Raw genomic sequence first — 21,628 nt, forward strand, 5'->3', positions numbered from 1 at the left:
GGCACACATTTAATGTAAAATTCATTTCAGACTGATTTCTTTTTTTTAAGTTTTCATCCAATTAAAAAAAACACATAGTTGACTTGACAATTCACAATTCCATTAAAAATGTAATGTCACCCACCAATCCCCACCATACATGTACCATTGTACCTGATGATATTGAGGTAAAATTGCTTGCATGAACGCAGACTCTACATTCACTTCTCTACTGCTGCATAAAATGACCTCGGGGGCTGGGAGAAGACACCAGGGCACATCTTGATGAGGTTTTATCATACCTGGCTACAGGTATTTCGTCAGTTCAAATTCAATAATGTCTGTCGGGCAGGATGTACAATGAGGGAGGACACTTTAGGAACATGATTGATCAATCAAGAGGGTGCTCTGTAGGTTAAACTGGCCAGTATTTCATAATGCTTGGTGTTGAAAAGGAAATTGTTGGAATTTTGCGGTGTTGATATTGATAAGGACAATTTTACAGTCCTCACATTTTTCACAAATTAATGCATAAGTACATGAAGCCTGAGCAGATAAAAATTTATAAAAAAATTGCACACATACACTGGCCAAAAATTCACTTTGTAAATTTCTTCAAACTATATCCATTTGCAGTACTTGTTTATAACAGCTGTAAGTTACTACACTTTTGAATTACCGTACTGACGCGAGTATAGTCCCACCTTCGAGTAAAGTCCCACCCCCAAATTTTCGAAAAATTTCGGAAATTAAAAAAAAAAATTTTCAATGCATTCAAATTCAATGCATTTTGAAATCATTAATAGACCATGACATGAATACAAATTATCAATTTTCATATTAAAAATACAAAATATCTTGAAATTTTTTTTAATTTTTTTTTTTTAAATTGAGTATAGTCCCACCCCCAATTTTGACAAATGTTCACCCAAAAACGGGGTGGGACTATACTCGCGTCAGTACGGTATATTGCTATCTTGTTTGCACCTAATTTAAGCTAAAGGCATCATAGTAGTTTATATTCTAATTTTTTAACACATTTTAATTCTTTTTCAATCACAATTTGCAAATTCAGTGTTAGTTTCTCAAATTCAAGTTTTCCCCCCTTCAATTCTTAAAACTTTTGTGTCACCTTACAAGAGCACCATGCACAAAAAGCTGGGTGCTGTAGAAGTAAGTATATAGTACCATCTGTATCTTCAAACTTGTAATGTCAGGCACAGAATGTTATTTCTCGACCAAAGGGGCGAGAGCAAAATTGTAGACTTGATTTGTTGAGAGGGCCTTTCTTTTTTTTTTTTTTTTTTTCAATTATTGTTTCTCTTCTCTCTATAGGCCTATAGGTCTTCATGCTTAAGTTTTTAAGCTTGGCTTGAGCAATTTGCTTGAGCTTGGTCCTGACAGGCCCCAAGCATTGAAGAGTGTGTCCGCCCGAACCGGCTCTAGTTAAACAAGAGGGTTTTAACATTTTTTGGATGCATCACATCATATGATGTTTCCATTCCACAGACCGTTTTACCATATTCACTGTAGAAGTATTGATGTAAAAGGATTAATTACTATAGCGATAGGTGAAAACAATTTCTGAATGTATTGCCCCAAGCACTATTAGTAGGCTGCACTTATCACTTATGCATGTGTGGAATCATAGATTAGATTGAATATAATATCACTCTTTTCAAAGACATTTAATTGGTATACATGGACTCTGCATGTAAAATTTCCATAGAATTATAATCCAGGTCTTTATGCCTATTCTTTGATAATCAATAGTGCGATGGAGAGTTATAGCCTACGTCTAGTCTAATGCAGCTATCGCTATGGTACTTAACTGTTACATCATTACTTCTACAGGGAATTGCATCAAGTATCACCAAAATATTATGAGCCTACACTTTTTATGTGTGTTGCTGTGCAAGCTCAAAAGCCTCAAGTGGCTAATGATATTGATAAAGCTGAGGTTACATCATACATTCATAACACCCTTTCCAGCTGTCTTGGGCCTTCTTACCGGTATTTCCTTCATTTTCATCAGTTTCTCCAGGAAAATCAGGGAACTCATCCAATGTCACTTGCACAGCTACTGTTGTTGGCATCTCAGACCATCAAAAATAGATGGGACCTCTAGCTCTTTGTACACACGCTGAGATGACTGTCAACCTTTGACAGTCAGACAGCTACTAGTTACTATTAACTTAGTATTGTCTAGTGCTGTTATTGCAAGATCTATCATGAGCCCGTCACAACAAGGCAACTTGTTGGCCTGCGGGTCATAACGTTGTACTTATCGAGTGCCTAGTGGATGCATAGTGAAATGTTAGTGACATACTGTGTGATATACAACTCATCTGTTATGACTTGGATAAATACGAACACAGTGTAGCAAAATCATCAAACTGAAAATGTACATATTCCAGGTTACAAATGGTGTTGTTGTCTTGTATAGATTTCCTTGCTTTTATCCACTGATGCCATCTACTAGATATCTTCAATGCATAGAGTCACATACAATCATCCAATAAATCTCATCTAGATGTAAACAAACAGCACATGTACACAACTAAGAACAAAACACAAAATCATTACAGAAAACACCCTGTGCTTTGCAGACAGACACTGCTAGTAATATATTCCAGAGAGATGGGTTGCAGCACAAGAGCAAATGCTCATAACCTTGTAATCCCCTGCACACATTATTAGTATAAATACGAGCACTTGTCATGTGAGACGGTTGTGTAGCGCAAAATATAACCCACGTGCCAAACGCATACAAAGAGGTGCTATTGCCGCGACCACAACATCCAATATTATCATCATCCCCCTCTAGCTCTCACTGTGTCATATGAGTCATACCTGCTCACATTTTGCATAATATACGATACCGTTTAGCAACCAGTCGCCTCCTGCACGGTATTATTTTGACAATCCATCTATCACAAACTGGCAACCCTGGAAATGCTGACAGACTGAGGGGGTTTATTATTAAATTTAAATCTAGGGCATATACATGTATTCAGCATTTTGCAATGAAAAACATGTTACACAAATAGTTCTGCATGGTTACATATGGCAGGATGTTTTCAACAAAATACAACGACTGTTAATGCGGATGCCATACGCTTTAATGGCTTTGATGAATTTAAGAATAAAATTGAATAGAGAGTAGGCAATGTGTGTTGTAGCATATGGATGAATTCATCATCAAGCCTGTATGCATAGCGCTACTACACTGTGATAACAGACTAAGAACACACAGATTTGGGTGAGGGCAGCAGTCACCATAATCCTTTGGTCATGATCAGAGAAATGTTGTTGGTCAGAAATAAACCAGATGCCAGCATTCAGTGTGACATTTTGCTAGCGCCTCATACAGTAAGAAAAATGCAACCATATAACAATATGCAAGGTGGATGCAAAAAATAAAGGGAAGGGTTGAATGAATTTGTTGCAAATTAGGGTTGGAAAAACTAGTCTCGTAATACAAGTGTACATACACATATCTAAATTAACATTTCAGTCTGTAATGTGTACTACACTTGCTATTGCTACTGCTGTTATTGTCGCTGTTGCTGTTGTTGTCAGTATCCTTCTAAAGATTTTGTTGTTTTGCCAATAGGACCATTGAGATTTTTGGCAAAAGGCTGAAGGCCAAAAATCTCAATAAATTGTCAAATTAAACTGAAAAAAAATCTTTTTTAACATTTTTCTTCCTGGAAAGCTCTGCACCAATTATTTCAAGAGCTGCACCATAGCACCTTAGCCAGAACACTAGTTGTGGTTACTGTTGTACAATGACTGTGTTTCCAAAGTGCAAATTTGGATGTCCAAAAATTGTCTCAAACTCAATGCTGAAAAAACTGAAGTTATGGTGATCGGTTTTAGAGCACAGTTGGCAACGTGCAATTTGCCTTCAGTGAATATCGCTGGTGTCAACGTTCCCGTTCAGAGAAACTCTGTTAGAAATCTTGAGGTCATGTTTGATCTTGGGTTGACATTGACAATGAACTCCCATGTTGCAAATGTTATCAAGACTGCCAATTACCATCTCATCAACATTAGTAGGGCTCGCTAAATGCTAAGCTAAGTTAGCCATGCACACTCTTGTCACCATCAGATTGGACTATTGCAACAGCCTTTTGATGGGCATTAGCAAATCTCTCATCACCAGACTTCAAAATGTTTGACGCACTTCAGCCAGGATCATTGACAAGCGTAAAAAATTTGACTCAATCACTCATGAACTCGTTGCGTTCCACTGACTCCCCATACCGCAAAGCACACCACAAACTGTCTCCATGTTACATGTACATCTCTGATTTGCAGCCACAACCGGTTCGTTGACTACTGAACGGTCATCAACATCATCTCCTCAGTTTCTTGAACTTGGAACCCATAGTGTGTCATTCACAGACAGATCTTTCTCCTGCTTTGGTCCAAAAGAATGGAACAAACTTCCCATCCATATTAGAAATGCTCAGACTGTTGGCATTTTCAATTATAAGCTGCTAAATACTATCTGTTCCAACCAACTTATCAGATTTAATCTCTTGTGTTTGCCTTTCAGCACATTTGAACATTAAGATTTTTTTTGTATATTAGCGCTTTATAAATTTTTTATTGTTGTTGTTGTTACAATGATGCACAACATGTACATAATTGTGACATTTAAAGCCATAGTATACAATTTCCATCAAAAGTTAATTTTGTAATTCTTTACTCAAAATGCTAAAATAATATAAGTAGGAACTGTTGGGAAGGATTTCTGACAATCACAATGCATCTGGCTGATTCCACATGTACATAAGTTTGAACGTTGGGACATGTGTGAACATTTACAAATATGCCAAACAATCAGGTTTGAAAAAATTTAACCAATTTCATATTGTAAGATCGTATACATTATTACATTAACTTTAAAGTGCATACGTAAGTATTAGCATAGATTACAACATTGACAAAATGTCAAGATCATATCAAGCGAGGTGGCTGTAGTTGCCATCCTAATTCTCAAAAGTCGTTTTTGTTAAAAAATATCATTGCAATTTTATCACAGAAAATTTTATATTTGTGCTGGATCTTGAATTTTCCATAGACCCTGGAAATGTAATCTAGTTTGTAAGAACTATACGAACGGTTCTGAAAATGTACATCAAAACTTTTTTTCCTATTGCTTCAGTAAGTAGTCTTTCTTCTTGTAATATATACAATATACATGTGTCCTTGTTTGTTTACTGTTTGTCTGTTTGTTTGCTGTCATCATTTTCAAACAATATGTGGAAAATGATTAACTAGGTCATTTTCACTTGAAGTAATGTTTACATTTTTTTTTGTTTTTTTTGTTTTTTGGTGTGTTTTTTGGTTCCATTGTCAAATCTAGTAATTTGAACACACTCATTTCATGACATATCTTTCACTTTCTCTTCCCCCGGGTCACTTCCCAATCCAATCAACAAAGAAATTGAATAATACAATCATTGTAAAGTAAAGTGTACTGGAGTTTTTGGTGTTTTCTTTTGTTTTCTTTACTTTGTTCAAAAATCAAATATATTCATTGTGTGTGTGTGGAAAGTTGTATCTAAAAATTCTTGAGAAATATGTTTTCTCTTCAAATACTTGTTTGTAAATAACTTTCCTCAACTTTCAACAGAATATTTAACATGTGTTGCATAATATGTCACTGCTGATCAAATTCGGAGCTTGAGTTCTAAGTAAGCTATATCAGACTGAACATATGCACTAAAATCTACGAGTGCAAAAAGCTGGTTAATGGTATTATAATCACATGTAAGTATTATACCATTTATTTTGGCAAACTTCTGGTACGTGAATCAGCTCCGCTGAAATATGCCATGGCCCTAGCTACAGTTTGACATTTTGTCATTAACTGTCATTCTACATTTTCAGGCCTCAAAATAAGGAAAAAATTCAATAGGTCCACTGAACCCTCGCCTCTGAAATTCCAGGGGTCCTCGTTAATTTTCAAGGGTCCCATAACAGCATCAAGAAAATGTTTTTCTGGGAAGAGATCGTAGGGATTTCCATTCACGAGCATGATGGTTTCATTTTTTTCATGACATTCAAGCTTGCAAGTAGCGATCTCTTTTAACTACACCTGTATATTCATGGTATTAGAGAGAGCACCTTGTAGACCTGTATGGTGTTTGTTGATCTCACCAAAGCCTTCGACTCTGTCAGTCGTGTAGGCCTCTGGAGGTTACTACTGAAGATAGGATGCCCACCAAGAGTAGTTAAGATCATCCGCTCATTTCATGATGGCATGATGGCATGATGGCCCGCATATCTGACCTAGGGACAACATCGGAAGCATTTCCAGTGTCAAATGGTACCAAGCAGGGATGTGTTATGGCCCCTCTATTGTATAGCATCATCTTCTCTGCAATGCTTCAAGATGCCTTCAACGACTGTAACAAAGGAGTCATGATCAGGTTTAGAAGTGATGGTGGAATCTTCAACCTTCAACGCCTGAAAGCCAAGACAAAGGTGTCTCTATCACTTCTGCGTGAGCTACTATTTGCTGATGATTGCGCCCTGATTGCCTATACCGAAGAGGATCTACAGAGCATTCTCAACGACTTTGCTAGAGCAGCCACACGCTATGGTCTTACCATAAGCATTAAGAAAACAGAAGTGATGTTCCAGCCAAAGCCAGGCAGCCCACCTATAGACCCAGTCATCAAGATCGGCGACGATCAACTAAAGGTTGTGCAGAAGTTCTGCTATCTAGGTGGCTTCCTCTCACAGAATGCCTGCATTGATGATGAGATCACTTCACGAATCAGCAAAGCAAGTGCCAGTTTCGGACGGTTGCAGCACAAACTCTGGTCTGATCATGGCATCCGACTCAGTACTAAGCTCGGTGTATATAGAACAGTTGTGCTATCCACCCTCCTTTATGGAAGTGTCTCTTGGACCTGGTATCGCCGGCATGTGAGAAAACTTGACCAATTCCATCTAAGGTGCCTTCGTAAAATCTGTGGTATCTCATGGAAGGACAGAGTACCAAACACCTCAGTACTTGAGCGCTGTGAATCGGAAGATATTGAGGCAATCCTCATCAAAGGTCAACTCCGGTGGGCTGGACATCTTGTTCGCATGGATGATAGCAGAATACCAAAGGCCCTGTTTTATGGCGAGCTAGTCAATGGTCAGCATTCACAAGGAGGTCAAGAGATTCAAGGATGTCCTTAAATCCAGTCTGAAAGCATGTGATACACCTACTGCATCTTGGGAGAGTCAGGCTCTCACCCGTCCAGAGTGGCGATCCGCTTGTTGTGCTGGTGTTAGGAAATTCAAGCAGCGACGTATCAAGACGCTCCAGGAAGCCCGCTCAGCCCGCAATGCTACACAAAGCCAAATTCCACCAAGCAATACTGATTATGTCTGCCCTGACTGTCAATGACACTGCCGTTCCCGCGCAGGATTGGTCAGCCACCGCAGAAAACATCGAACCCTCAACCAGCTTTGAGAGAAAGGAGATCTGTCGGATACGACGGCTCACACCATCATCATCATCATATTCATGGTATTAGATAGTCCGAATAATCAGACCCAGAACAAAATATTAATTTCTGACATGATCGTGTACTGGGTCTGAACTGTTTCCATATGAAATCTTGATGGCAAATTGGACAATAGAAGCACATGGTCTACGTGACAGCTTTTTAATCCCTATTCAGGTTACGTGAATCACGCTATTGTGGACCATCCTTCTGATACTTGAGTGTTTGGACAAGCGGAACGGTTTTTTGTCTACCTCTCTGTTTGTAAACAAACCAGGAGGTCGAAATCGTCCTCCTCGCCGAATACGAAAGTCAGCGTAATAGTACGGCACTGGGTATTAGAGAGAGCACCTAAGTTGGGGTTGGTACAATTTGTGACCCTACTTCTCATACCCGACTTTTCATACCCCACTTGACCCAACTTTTTATCGTCATGATAAATCATTTTAGATATTTCAATGAATACTAAATAAAGTGTAAATGAAGTCTACCGAATTGAAAAGGCTAAATCAGTGTAATTGGTGAAAAATTATAATTTAGAAATTATTATTTATAAACATCGCCCTTCCTCGTGCGCAGCCATAATCTCCAAACCAGTCGTTCATAAGTTACCTTTTCATGAGGAAGTATATCTGTCTGTCACATTAAGATCTACGCATGGTGACATTATAAACATCAATATTGTCATTGCATGTTATTCAGCCCTTTCACTGCTACCAACATTTGAGATTAATTGAGTATTGACTTCAGTGTACCGCTCAGTTGCTCCAAGCAAGTTCAATCAAGTTAGCATATCAAGGCTTAATTGGTCAATGCATTGTGATATAAGCAAACACTTATTGATTGGCTTGAGCAAACTTTATAACCAGGTTTAGGGAGTGTTCAGAACATGGGGGGGGGGGGGCGGGGCAGGAAATTGGAGTCATTGACCCCCCTCTTCCTTCCTTCCATATACGTGCTTACCTCAACAGTTTGAGTATCAACGCATCGGCTTTACGTCGTGCACAGTTTTTGCAGAGAACCTGAAACTTTTTGACCCCCATCTTTGGACATACAAAACCTTTTAGATCAACCATTTCCAAGAATTTAAAAAAACAACTTATGATTTGTGCAGTAACGAACTCAATCTCAATTTACATTATAACAAGTATGCACTAAGTTTTAATGCTTATACATTTTTCCTACACTGAAACCATGCAAGTTTTATAGGGTGACTTGTATGAAGTTTAATTTCATTGTATGCATTCTAATTTTTTCATTTCGGGGCAAAGACGAAAAAAATGTCGGTTGCATCATTTTGACCCGGTATTATCAGTGGAATATATACATATACTCTTTTCTTATAGAGACTGGATAAATGTAAAGTCTTCGAGCTTCCAAAAAGAAATGTTGTATGTTCTTGTTCTTTTGGTATTTTCTTGTTAAAACTTTTTGACACCGCCCCTATCAGGAGCAAAAACTTTTTTGACTCCCCTTTTGAAGACATGAAACTTTTGACCCCTCCATTTTGCCACCCCCCCCCAAGTATTTCTGAACAATCCCTTAGTCCAGGCGATTAGAATTGCACAGGGCTCAAAACTCATCAATACTAATCACAATTTTGTATCTAAATATGGCTGAACGAGGCTTTGAAATTTGAGATGAGAAAATGCTTGAAAACGCTGTTCTTTATCAATAATATTAAGGAAATGTGTATGGTATTTGCTTAATATTTGATTTACCAACGGAATAAACTGCGAATATCTAACAAAACTTTAAAAATAAGTCGGGTCAGGTGGGGTATGAAAAGTCGGGTATGAAAAGTAGGGTCACAAATTGTACCAACCCCCTAAGTTGTAGACCACCAGGTGTGGACTAGAGATCACAAATCAGGAAGTAAATTGCAACTTCATTCACTGTTGTTAATTTGAGCGTGAATCAGCGTAATAAATCCTCAAAATGAAGGGTGAATAAAGCAAATAAATGAAGTACAATTTATTCAAGGGGAATATGGTAGGACAAATTCGGTATCGTACATGCTATTTTAGCATTGTAGAATTCATCATCGTCAGCATGGATGCATGAATGCTGCATTGTATGCCAAATTTGGACGCTCTATCAACTCTATCTATCTACACTGTGCTTGATTAAAACTTTGGCTGGTCCTAGCTCGAGATACTCTAGCTAAAATACAGGTTTACATTTACTATCTTACATTATCTTGCTGTATTTCAGCTAGAGCTCCAAACGACAAGCTTCCGGGTTTTTTGGAGAACAATACTGTTACGTAAGATGAAGAAGAAACCCGCCTCGGAGCCCGCCCTACTCATTATTTCATTGTACTTATTGCAATTTGCCTCCACACATTACGTAATCAACACAAAGCTTTTGTGAGGATTAGTGAGTGTATAAGAAATTGACAGTGGAGGATACGAAGGACACGCCGATTGTTAGTTGTCAATCATGAATTGCCGCAGCGTATTAATATTTTACTGCATGGCATTCCGCAAACACCAAGACAAATTATGCCGTATTTTTCCAAAGATCATCTCATATGAAGTAAGCTGAATGCGATCTGTACTTTTGTAACATTCCGAGCCCTTTTGATCACCTATTATCGGCGAATTTGCTTGAAAACACTTGAGTTCATGTTGTGTAAACATAATTAGCATAGACACAAATGAAATTACGATGCAATACAATGCAATTTGAATGCGCAGCAGATCTATAGAAATAACGTTGTCCGGTTTTATGCAGAATTAGACCCTGTCTGGCTGGTCCTGCGGACCCGTATGGTAGGAAAATCATGGGTCCTCATCTACTTTTGCATGTTCTTGACCAGAACTAGGACCCGCCTTATTTCAAGACCTATACCCGGGGCCTGTACATTATGCAACTATTCTACATTGGTGCTCCAATTTAGTAATTACAATGTAGAATGCAGAAGGCATTATAAACGCACTGCAGAAAGACAAAATTATGTCAAACTGTATGACAGTATGCATACCTGCATTCTCATGGTATGAATAGTTTTTATGTTTGATACCTTTAGGTCTATCCCACGGAGGAATAGTCAATCTGATACCATCAGATTTCTTTCCATGTCCATTCTTATCCATGATTACTGCTGATGATAACAAGTGATGAATAACTGGATCAATGTCCACAACAACACATTGGTCACATACATTCAGAAATGCCCTTGATATCCATGCATTATGCTGGACCTGAATATTTCAGGTAAAACCACTTTCGTTTTCTTTCAGATACAATACATGAGCACAACAAGTTACTCTTGAGTGCATTTACTTCTCTGTGTGTGGTACATGCATATACAATGTATCAGTGCAGTGCAATGTGACATGTATTGCTTGGTGGAGCTTTGTGGTACTGCACTAGTTGTAGTGGTCCTGTTAAAGTTGAAGTGTAAACACTAGTAACACACCCCTCACTTCGCTGATTGATAAAATGGGTGGTACAAACAACATTCACTTCGTCCTTCTCAGAAGCTCTCAGATTCAGTGTACTAGACAGTTGAAAATAAAGCCACAGACAGGCATAATACTGTGGAACTATGCATCTGTGTATGAAATCATTGAATCACATGGACAGCTAAACACAATGGGGTCTATGCAATCCACATACCACAACTTGTATACCAAGCTGCTGAGATACCAATGTCACGGAGTTGTGGAACTGGCCAACTCACAAAAAAGTTTTGTTTGTGTAAGCAAAGCTGACAATTAAATAGTTATCACAACCAAATTTAAATACAATTGATTATTGATCACAAAAGTAACATTTTCACTTTAATAACAAGGGTTTTTTCTTTCTTCCTTTTTTTGTAATCAATATTTATTTAAAATAAATACAACTTGGTGCTATAACTTCCAGTGTTTTACTGTTTCGCTGGGGCTAGCATTTGACCTGTAAAACAACCTTTGCATTCCTGGGTTTGCATTAAAGTTTAAACTGCAAAAATGCAATTCAAGTTCCATTTAGGTTAGAAAATGCAACATTTTGGGGGTACATTCCGTCTCAAAACTATCGCCATGATCGACGGCTCCATCTAGACTTGCAGTTTGCACCGCTAAAATCATTTGGCAAAAGTGACTATCGCAGGAATGGTTTTTTTTAGCAAAAACCAGAATATTGCCCATTAATCCAAAATCCAAGTGCGGAAATATAGTTGCTTTGGCTAAATTCAGCTGTAAATTCAACCTGTGTTAAACTTGATAAATTGACTAACCTGTGTATTTCATGGACTGCTATACATATATACGGAAGCAGAATGTACGTCCAAGCCTGGGTCGCAAGGTCAAAGGTTTTATATGAATAGATCTAGTGTCTTCAACCAGACGTGGACAGGGTGTCTCGAAACTACCAGCTTACGACTTTGCACTCATTTCATGTATGTTTCTACAAAACTCTTCAAACTCACAAATCTATTTAGATGACATGAGTGGCAAACAAAATCATCTCCTTTATAAGGCCACTGTGTCCTCATGTTGAGTTCAAGGGTAAGGCAATGTACACACCGGAAATACAACAATGCATAATCATGTGATCATATCATTTTAAAAACAAAGTCATGTGACTCACAAAAGGCAACCTACAATCAAGTGCAAATTTGCTGGGACACTTTCATAGCTCAATGACCCTCCCCGCACCCCTTATTCAATGTTGTATACCAAACGCCTCATTTTTTAAATGGCCTATATTTTTGCTCCAACATTGGTTGGTGGGGAGGAGGATTCAAATAGGTTGGAAACTATACAAATAAAATATCACATGGTGAACTTCATATGACCGGTTTTATTGAACAGAGGCGCTGAAATATGAACAAGTGTCCCAGGAAATTTGCACTTGATTGTATTGAAGAAGACAAAAATAATCTATTACTTTCAGTAAAATTACCATAACTCATAAACGCTTGCTCGATTGACATGATTTTTTCACTAATTTAAAACAAATAACATTGCGCATATTTTGGTTACTTTAATTGTCATTTTTGTCAAACTAAATATTTTTAGGTATCAAAACGCTGTAATATATGCATTATTTAAGGCATATTTGACACATGATTGCTATTATAAGCGCATTATCTCAAAATTCACTTTTAAAACAATTTAAAACTAATCAAAATTAAATCATATTGGAAATATAGAGTACAATCAGTTAAAAATACCTACTGAAATAACAAAAAAAAATCATAAAAAAAAACAATTGTTTCCCTTTAGTTCATTGATAAATGTAAATGTAAATTGGCAACATAAAGGAAAAAAAAAAAAAAAAAAAGAAAGAAAGAAAGAAAAAAAAAAAGAAAGAAAAAAGAAAGAAAGAAAGAAAGACAAAAGAATAAAAAAGAAAGAAAGAAAAATAGCATTACATGTATTCGAACTCGAGATCTCGGGTCGAGAAGCAAAGCCAGTAACTATATGCCACCAGAAGATTGATGACAATTGCACTCGATTTCAGCGTATTTAATCATATCATTGCAATGCTACTGTATTGTGTTATCGAGCTTCGATCCAATGGAATCATTCATTAAAACTCATGTTTTGGTCGATTCAGCATTTATCTAACGATATTTTGAATATACACGGTCACATTATACATACCTTCCTAACTTTGATATGTTTATTGGTAATTATTCCTCCATTTAAGCCAAATGAGCACGGTCTACCATAATGTTAAATAAATATATATTACTTTTTAAGTTATATTATTCTGGTAGACCGTTATTAAGGCCATTAATTCTTGTTATCCTTGTTATAAATAAATTCGCATGAATAACAACAGCTCAACCATAGTGTAGTGGTTTGCTTACTGCCTTCTGATCATGAGGTCTACGGTTCGTAGCTCATTGTCGCCGATATGTTTACTTTTAAATCCTGCTCTTTATCTCTTTTTTTATTTTTGAATACCAATAATAAGCACATTTAAAATGTGTAATTGTATATAATTGTATATACACTTTTTGGCATGGCATTGTAACGTTGAATTAGCGTTTCTGTGATGGGTAGTTGAAGGCCTATTTTAAAGAGTTTAACGTGCATTCCGATAATATCATTTGAAATAGGGTAATGAGTTTGAAAGATCAATGATGAGACAAACATCATGATTCTGTTCTATTTATTTCTATATTTTCTTAATTTCTTATTTGGTTTGCTTTTATTATGTTTGTAAATTCTACCAAAGGAGAATTTATATGTCCACTCTAATATAAGCAATCAATGTGTCAAATATTCCTTGAAAAATGCATGCATTGCAGGGTTAGTTATTCAAAAAAATGTTTATTTTAATAAAATTTTTAAAAATTGGCTAATCATGTAATGCATAATGAAATTAACTTGACATCACTGAAAAATTATGAAAATCGAGCAACGCGTTCGAGAGTTATGGCGATTTTATTGATATTAATAGATTATTTTTCGCATCCCTATACAATCAAGTGCAAATTTGCTGGGACACTTTCATAGTTCAATGACCCTCCTCAAGACTCCCTTATTCAATGTTGTATACCAAACGCCTCATTTTTTAAATGGCCTATATTTTTGCTCCAACATTGGTTGGTGGGGAGGGAGGGATTCAAATAGGTTGGAAACTATACAAATAAAATATCACATGGTGAACTTCATATGACCGGTTTTATTGAACAGAGGGCGAAAATATGAACAAGTGTCCCAGGAAATTTGCACTTGATTGTAGTACAATACAATGAAAATATTTTTGCACACATTTTCCAGTTTACAAAATAAGTTTCTTTTTTTAAAGAAGTATTCTAAACTGGCAAATTGTGAACCCACCTTTGCATAGTTTTTTTTGTGGGACCTGTGAGCACATCAGACACCAAATTGCATTCTGAATACCAGGAACATCATTCTGATATTCTGAAATTTTATGGCAAATTATCAAAAATTTATGAATATTTTTAGGTCTTTGGGGGAACTTTGTGTTTATCTTTTGAATACAAAGGGTCAAAATTTTCGTATGATGTTCAGCTTTTCTTCCCAGCTACATTCATAAAGTTATCTCGAGGACTGCTAAATGTCAAAATATCAATTCTTTAAATTTATCATAAAATTTGAAATGCATCACGAAATTTTAAAAATCTTAGGTCCCATAAAATAACAACACGCAGATCTATGTATTCCTTTTCAGAAACTTAGAATCACAAATTTAAAAACAAAGGAAACAGTCCAAATTAGCAAAGCGCAAAAAATTAATCCCACAAAATTCTTCACTTTTACAGTAGTAGTTTACTAGTGTATGGAAAATACAAGCACTACTATGTAAATTATAAGCAAGCCACTTACTTAAATACTATGAAAACACTGCAATAAAATGTCGGGTAGTGCTGACCATGATTTCTTGTTTACTTGACTTCTGCTACTGAGCTCAAAATCCAGGCTTCTCACAAGTGGAGCATGATTTTTTTTAATATAATTATTTCAGTACGGTATATCTTCCATATCGCTTTACATACATGTCTCATTGTCTGGCATTTTATATATTTCACAATATAATGATGTTACTGCTGTTAATTCTGCTAAATATAATTTCTGCCAATTTAATATCAAAATGAAGACAATATTTGTTTAAGGGTATACGATGTATTGTTGGTCGAAGCAGCTAAAAAACAGCATCTTGCGAATGGTACTGAGCTTTAGCAAAAATTGCATTGCTCAATTCATAGCGAACTTGTAGAAGAATTCAAATATCACAGATATACTTTTGTAGGTCCTGTGGTTCTTGAGTTATGTTGTAAAGAGGGCTGAAACAACAACACTTTTGTAAAATGTACGTAACTCATTTTAAAACAACAATAAATTAAGCAAGTTTTCAAAGTATATGATTTGTAGAATGTATTTTTGCAAAACACCAAAGTCTTATTTTTCAATAATATATTGATTCAGATAATGAAAATTGGTTTTCTTTTGGCTGCTTCGACCAACAATACCTCGTATACCCTTAATTCCCATAAAAACAGTATTATTGACAACTCTTCATGAATTGAGAAATATTAAATATACCATGCCAGTTTATGGTCATACATCTTTTTAAGATATCGGATAGTCTTAAACATGGCGGTGAATATTTTAAAAATTGTGCATAATTATATCACCAAATAAAAAATAAAATTGTCACAGTGCTTCACAGCAAAGCTTGCTCTTATTTGGTAACCAGCAACTTATAAGAAGATTAACTTTAAAAAGTAATCTACACATCTAACAATAGGACACAGCAATAATGTTTCATACAAACCCCACCAAACAAAGTATATTTTTATTTGAGACCAGTGCAGCTTGACCCACCTGAGCAGCTCTGAGTTTACCCATGCATACCAAACTATCAGATTACCAAATATGACCTTAAAGGTCAGATACTTTCAACCAATCACAGGACAGGAGCAGACTCAATAATAGTTTAGAGAGCAGTGGACTACTTGGTAAGTTAGTCAGTATCTCAGCAAATTGGAAAACATCTTTTTTTTTATGAAAAAGATTATTCTAGCTGCTATGTTATGTATTTTTCAGTTTATCATACATCTACAAAATTATGCACAACAAGTTTTTATAAAAATGTGTTTTTAAAACAATGTTTTATATAAGATGATGTGTGAATAAACTCAAATTCAATCAACATGTTGATCAAAATTGTAGCCAAAAACAAATCAGATGATTCAACTATATTTTATTCTTTTGATGACAAACTTTGAACAGTTTTATTTATTACAAGACAGACAGGCCAGAAAAAAATGCGGCATTTTTTAACATTATTTTTGTGACATCAGAAAAATCTTAGAAATATACCCCCATAAACTACATCCAAATTCCACATCGGCATAGATTTATTGTGCATAAAAGCTATTATTTTTCACACTACATTAACCAATCATCAAATGAAGGTACTTGCCATGCCTGGTTTCAAATTCATCATCATATATTTTGCATGAATGAAATGTTCACAAGTTTTCCCTTAAAATGGTAAGTGGATTTACTCATAATTTTGCTTCCAGGTATTACGTACCTTGCACTAGGGATTATTTTTTCAGCAAGATTTTAAAGATGAAATTTAGTGAAAGTCCTTACACAATAACCACGATTTTAAACACAATTCCAGAATATCTAAAAATATCATATTTTCATCATAGTTCTGCCAGTGTGCAAATGTAAGGAGACTTGCATGTAAAATGCAAACATATTTCACTTCAGAAGCAAAACCACGCCACAATATGCTTAGATCACTCTTGGAATTCAAATAATAAAATGGCAACCATTTAGTATTTACAGATTTAAAGAGGAGCAACCTGTCAAGAGTCAATACAAGGCACATAATTTGTAACATCAATTTACAGAAATTCATCAAGATTAAATTGATGAGATGACAATTGAAATTTTATTAGCATTAAGCTCTTCTATTCATTGATGCTTTTATGACAAGTAGATGTGTCTCTTTGAGGTAGAATTAGAATTAACAATTGAATATCTAGAACCAAAAAATGTCATTTTCCCTTAGTGCACAACTAATCTGTGCAAGTTGAAACAAGAAAAGAAAGATTCCCAAGTATTAATTAGGCATGGCTAGTAGTATGAGTATGTTTGATCAATGAAGCAAATTCTGCAGGTCCAAGAGGAACGAAACATATGACCAATGCCATTTGACATCTGCAAGACACAGCATAATGCTCATTACTTCTACTGTCACATATGGCTGGGAAATGGCACAGACCGTTAAAAACAAGACATTTTTTACAGTCTATGGTTACAGTTACAGAGTCACGTTCACCATATAGTGCACCATACGTTGCTGTATATATGATGGTGTATGGTATTTATCTCTGGATTTACATCCCCACTTAACATGATCATGATCACCGGTTTTGTAATTTACCATATGTCATAATGTGTTTAGTTGCAACAGCCCGATTTGCAAATATGCCACAGCTGACTGGCTGCAGAAGCAAATTACTAAAACATACAGTATAAAGCAAAGTAAACTATATATCGCTGTCTTGGTTCATACAAAAATAAATTATTAGAGTGCCATCTTGTTTACAAAGCCATGAAATTATATTGCCATGTATTGTATATGCACCATCTAAACAGTAATGTGTAAACATTTCATTCACTATGCATATTACATGATCATTATGTCTAATTAGCTACGTCCAATTTCCTCTCTGATACATTCTAACTGACATTGTCTAATTCAAGCCAACAAAAAAATTGGCAGTTTTGCCCAGGTACCAATTTCCCAATTAATTTTCCAGTGATCAAAATAATTATCATCAATAAACATCAATTATTTAGAATCATCGTGTTTCACAGACAGTTATCGTGATTCAAATTTATTGAGAGAACTAATTGAGATTTGACACTGATATCACTCGTACCTCTAAGGCACTGTTCCCATCAGGTGAACACCGTACAGCTGCCTTCTAGCATATTTACAAATCCTCAGCTCAAAATGAACATTTAATACATTCCGTAACGCAGCATTGATGTCTTTCATTATCCGAGAGGTGATTTTAAAAACATCCTGCTGTACATGAATATACATGTAGCTGCCTTGAAGTAGATTTTTCAAAATAATCTATGTCAACTGAAATGCGCGATTTTCACAAAGCAACTATTTCATCCTTTGTCTCGGATGGTAAAACCATCAGAGATATCCATATGTTATGCTTGGTTTCCCTTGAGGAATAGCCGTAGTTATAGGGAAGATTCGCATTGAAATATATGGCCACTATGCGTCAGTATTTAAGACAGTCAGCACAGGAATGCTGACACTCTTAGTGTTATGTGACATTTGCAATACAAAGACCAGATGGAAAGGAAAGCGCTTACAGATAAACACACAGATGTAGTTTTAGTTCGTAAATCTATGTGAATCAGCAAAAATTAAACAATGATAAAATGTCAATGAATCAACTGTTAACATTTTAGCAATCATATCTGTGAATTGATTCTCAATAAGAACGATTTTGCAGGCCTTGTCTTTTGAGGCGAGTGAGTGCGATCACTCGCCTAAAATGAAGCTGAGGAGAGCTTTTTATCACTCGCCTACATTTGGTGTAATACTAATACAAGTGATTAAAATCACTCGCCTACAGCTCGCCTGACAAGTTTTGAGGAGAGTGATTTGTTACTCGCCAGCAATTTTCAAAAGGCAAGGCCTGATTTTGCAGTTAGATTTGATGGACTAAAATAGTGAACTTCTGAAGACTTCACTCTCACATAAATTGAATTTGTTATAAAATTTCTCTTCCTCACAAAATTCTACCCCTGTTATTGTTCAAGGTACTTTTTTTTGTGTGGGTGTTGTTTGGGGGGGCAGGTGTGCATATTGTGTATGTGTTTTGTTTCTCTGTGTTATTTTCCTAGATTCACAATGCACTGTTCTATTCATCACCATTCACCACCATTATACTACAGCACAGCACACACACCCCCTAATTACGTTGAACTTGAAGGGAATAATACTAACTTTTCTCTGCATACTCTGGAATGTCTGGCTAGCCCTTCAACATGTAGGGTCTTTGACCATTGACCAGGGACAAATGATTTACGCAGGGAAAGGAAATGTCACGCACGCTGACAAATGACCAGGGACAAAATGATTTACGTAGGGAAAGGGAAATTTCCCGGCGCAGCGCGCGATTTCGCGCCACAAAAATCGTTGGAACCTGCCAATGACCATAGCAAACTTATAATTTGTATTACAACACACTAGAACCCTAAGAATGTTCAGCGTTTCAGATTGCAAGTAATCAGTGGGTTTCTCAGTTCTCTGGATAGTGCATGTTTAGGGATTACTATGGCCAAAAGGCTCCATCTAAGTAGGCTAAGCCTGTTGCAAAAAACTACTTTTGATCCCCTGCAGCTGACCCAAATATGAATGAATGTTCATTGTTGCTACTGATGAAAAGCCCAGTTAAAAGCACACATGTTTAAGTTTCAATGTATTCATTTCAAAATTTCATTATGTTCTTCTGCAATTTTATTTTCAAATACCCTTTGTTTTGTTGCATAGACGAAAATAATTCATTTTATAATCATTTTTAGCTGGCACCTGTTGCACTCCACTGCTGCAATACACACAACACTTTTCTTTTTCTCACTATAGTTTTCAGCAAGGTTCTTCAGCGGTCTGCCAATTTGATGCAGCTTATGGCATATACGGAAGTTGGGTTCTGATTGGCTAATTATATCACATCATCATCACATGGACACCTCGTTCGCTAGTCAAGCTGCGTAGCATTGTGTGACCTAGTTATTTTTACGCAATAATCAGACAGAGCAGACAGAAACAGCTGAAGAAATTTGCTGAATAGTATTTAAATATAATTTACTTGGTACAACAATAAACGCCTAGTAACACCATATAGTACTGTGTCAGACCAAATCAAGCAAACTGAGGACAAATGTTATGAATTACTGCATTAGTCAATTTTCAGATTTGTGAGCCATTGTTATCTTGTGGTCACCTTTTAATTTGGATGAATATTCAATCAAAATGTGATGTAACTTCACAAAAAGCAAGCTTATAATTTAAAAACACTGAGTGGGTATGTCAACATCACCCAATATGAGATTCTTTCAAATAATTACAATGCTGTTTGTCTCAGCCTAACACGACCTTAACTCTAAGCCTCTAATGAGGGAAATTATAGGGTAAAAAAAGCAAGGTTAAAAACAAATAAAAACAGGGTGTTCAATTTTTGTTTTAGAAAGTTGTCTCAAAAAAAACAATCTTATACATGGTAGCTAGTAGAGAAGAATGGCATACTCTTCAACTAATCGACGAACCCTGTTTGTCGCGTAAAAAGAACTTGTGTCACAGGATCATGCTATGTATGTACACAGCTTGGTTAATAGCGATTTTTAACAAATGATGTTGTTCAATCAGCCAATCAGAACCCCACTTCCAAGTTCCATGTTTATGCTGCGCTGTTCTTCTCTGTAAACAAGTGTAAAGAAGTGCTGTTTGAAATTGCTGCTGATTTTTTTTCATGGGGTACCCGGATTCCCGCCCGAAAATCAATAGAGAGCCTTAGGCTACATTAAGGATTGGAGTAACTGATGGGATGTACAAACAAAAACATACTAAGAATAGCAATATGCAACTAGTACAGTTTATACGGTAGGGGAGATTGGGGTTAGTTGAAACATTTTTCACAAAATCGTCTTTTTAACGCAAACCGATTACTTTCAAGAAACACTAGCCATATCAGTATAAACATATACATACATGCTACAAATACAGCCTTAAACTTTATTTGACCTGTTTATGATTATTCATATAATCCAATTTTAAAATTGTAAAAAAAGTGTTTCAACTAACCCCACCCCTGGGGTAAGTTGAAACATAGGGGTGGGGTTAGTTGAAACACGGCTTGTAAAAATTTCAAAATAATTATTATTGTGTTGTTAGGGTTATACTTCCCTTGAAGGCACCCTTTAACATACAATCAGTGTGAAAAAATAAATAAATATATTATGTGGGAGTGCGGTTCAATACTTTGGACACAAGGTGACGAGTGTCACCATGGACCAAAATATGAGAAGCCTAAAATATTATAAAATGTACTTTCTGTGTGCACTTTTTGCTTGTATTATTGCTTTTTTAACCATATTAAAGCAATATTGAAGAAATGGTAAACATGTTACAAATTTTTAAAAAGTCAAATTTTTAACCATATTTTTCTATGCGATTTTCATGTTTCAACTAACCCCACCTCAAAAGTTTTAACTAACCCCGATGCCTATTTTTACATTTCAAAGTTCATTACACAAAAGAAGAAATACAATAAAACTTTTATTTAACATTATTCTGGGACTTACTACTAGTGCTTATGATACTCAAAAAATAATCCCCTGAATCTTCAAACAACATGGAGATAACGCATCTTTTCTGAGGGGTATAAAAATTAGTCAGTAAGTCAAAAAACAGATATTCCTTTCCCAAGCCAACACTGGTGGGGCATCAGTGCTGTTGCTAATTTGGTGAATGACCCTTACTAATACCTATTACTAGGTGCCAGTATTTTACCAAATTAATTTTTTGTGTCAGAAAAAATACAATGTTTCAACTTACCCAGTGTTCCAACTAACCCCAATCTCCCCTACCGGTACGTCACTGAT

The 21,628-nt window shown here is 36.0% G+C and overlaps 1 protein-coding gene across 3 annotated transcripts in view; it reads right to left on the minus strand.

The window, feature by feature from the left end:
* LOC140161365 (probable phospholipid-transporting ATPase IA) overlaps positions 1 to 21,628 on the minus strand; it is a 105,390-nt gene that overhangs the window by 82,273 nt on the left and 1,489 nt on the right. Inside the window, exon 1 of one of the 3 annotated variants that reach the window (XM_072184869.1) lies at positions 10,525 to 10,620. The exons of 1 other annotated variant lie outside the window; for it this stretch is intronic. In XM_072184869.1, coding sequence (XP_072040970.1) covers positions 10,525 to 10,597 — 73 coding nt within the window. In that variant the 5' untranslated portion in view covers positions 10,598 to 10,620. Of the gene's footprint in view, positions 1 to 1,990; positions 2,913 to 10,524; positions 10,621 to 21,628 lie in introns of those variants that run through there. One more of the 3 variants, XM_072184868.1, reaches the window with a different exon arrangement.

Source organism: Amphiura filiformis, chromosome 9 (genome assembly GCF_039555335.1).
Source record: "Amphiura filiformis chromosome 9, Afil_fr2py, whole genome shotgun sequence".
In the NCBI taxonomy this organism is placed as follows: Eukaryota; Metazoa; Echinodermata; class Ophiuroidea; order Amphilepidida; family Amphiuridae; genus Amphiura; species Amphiura filiformis.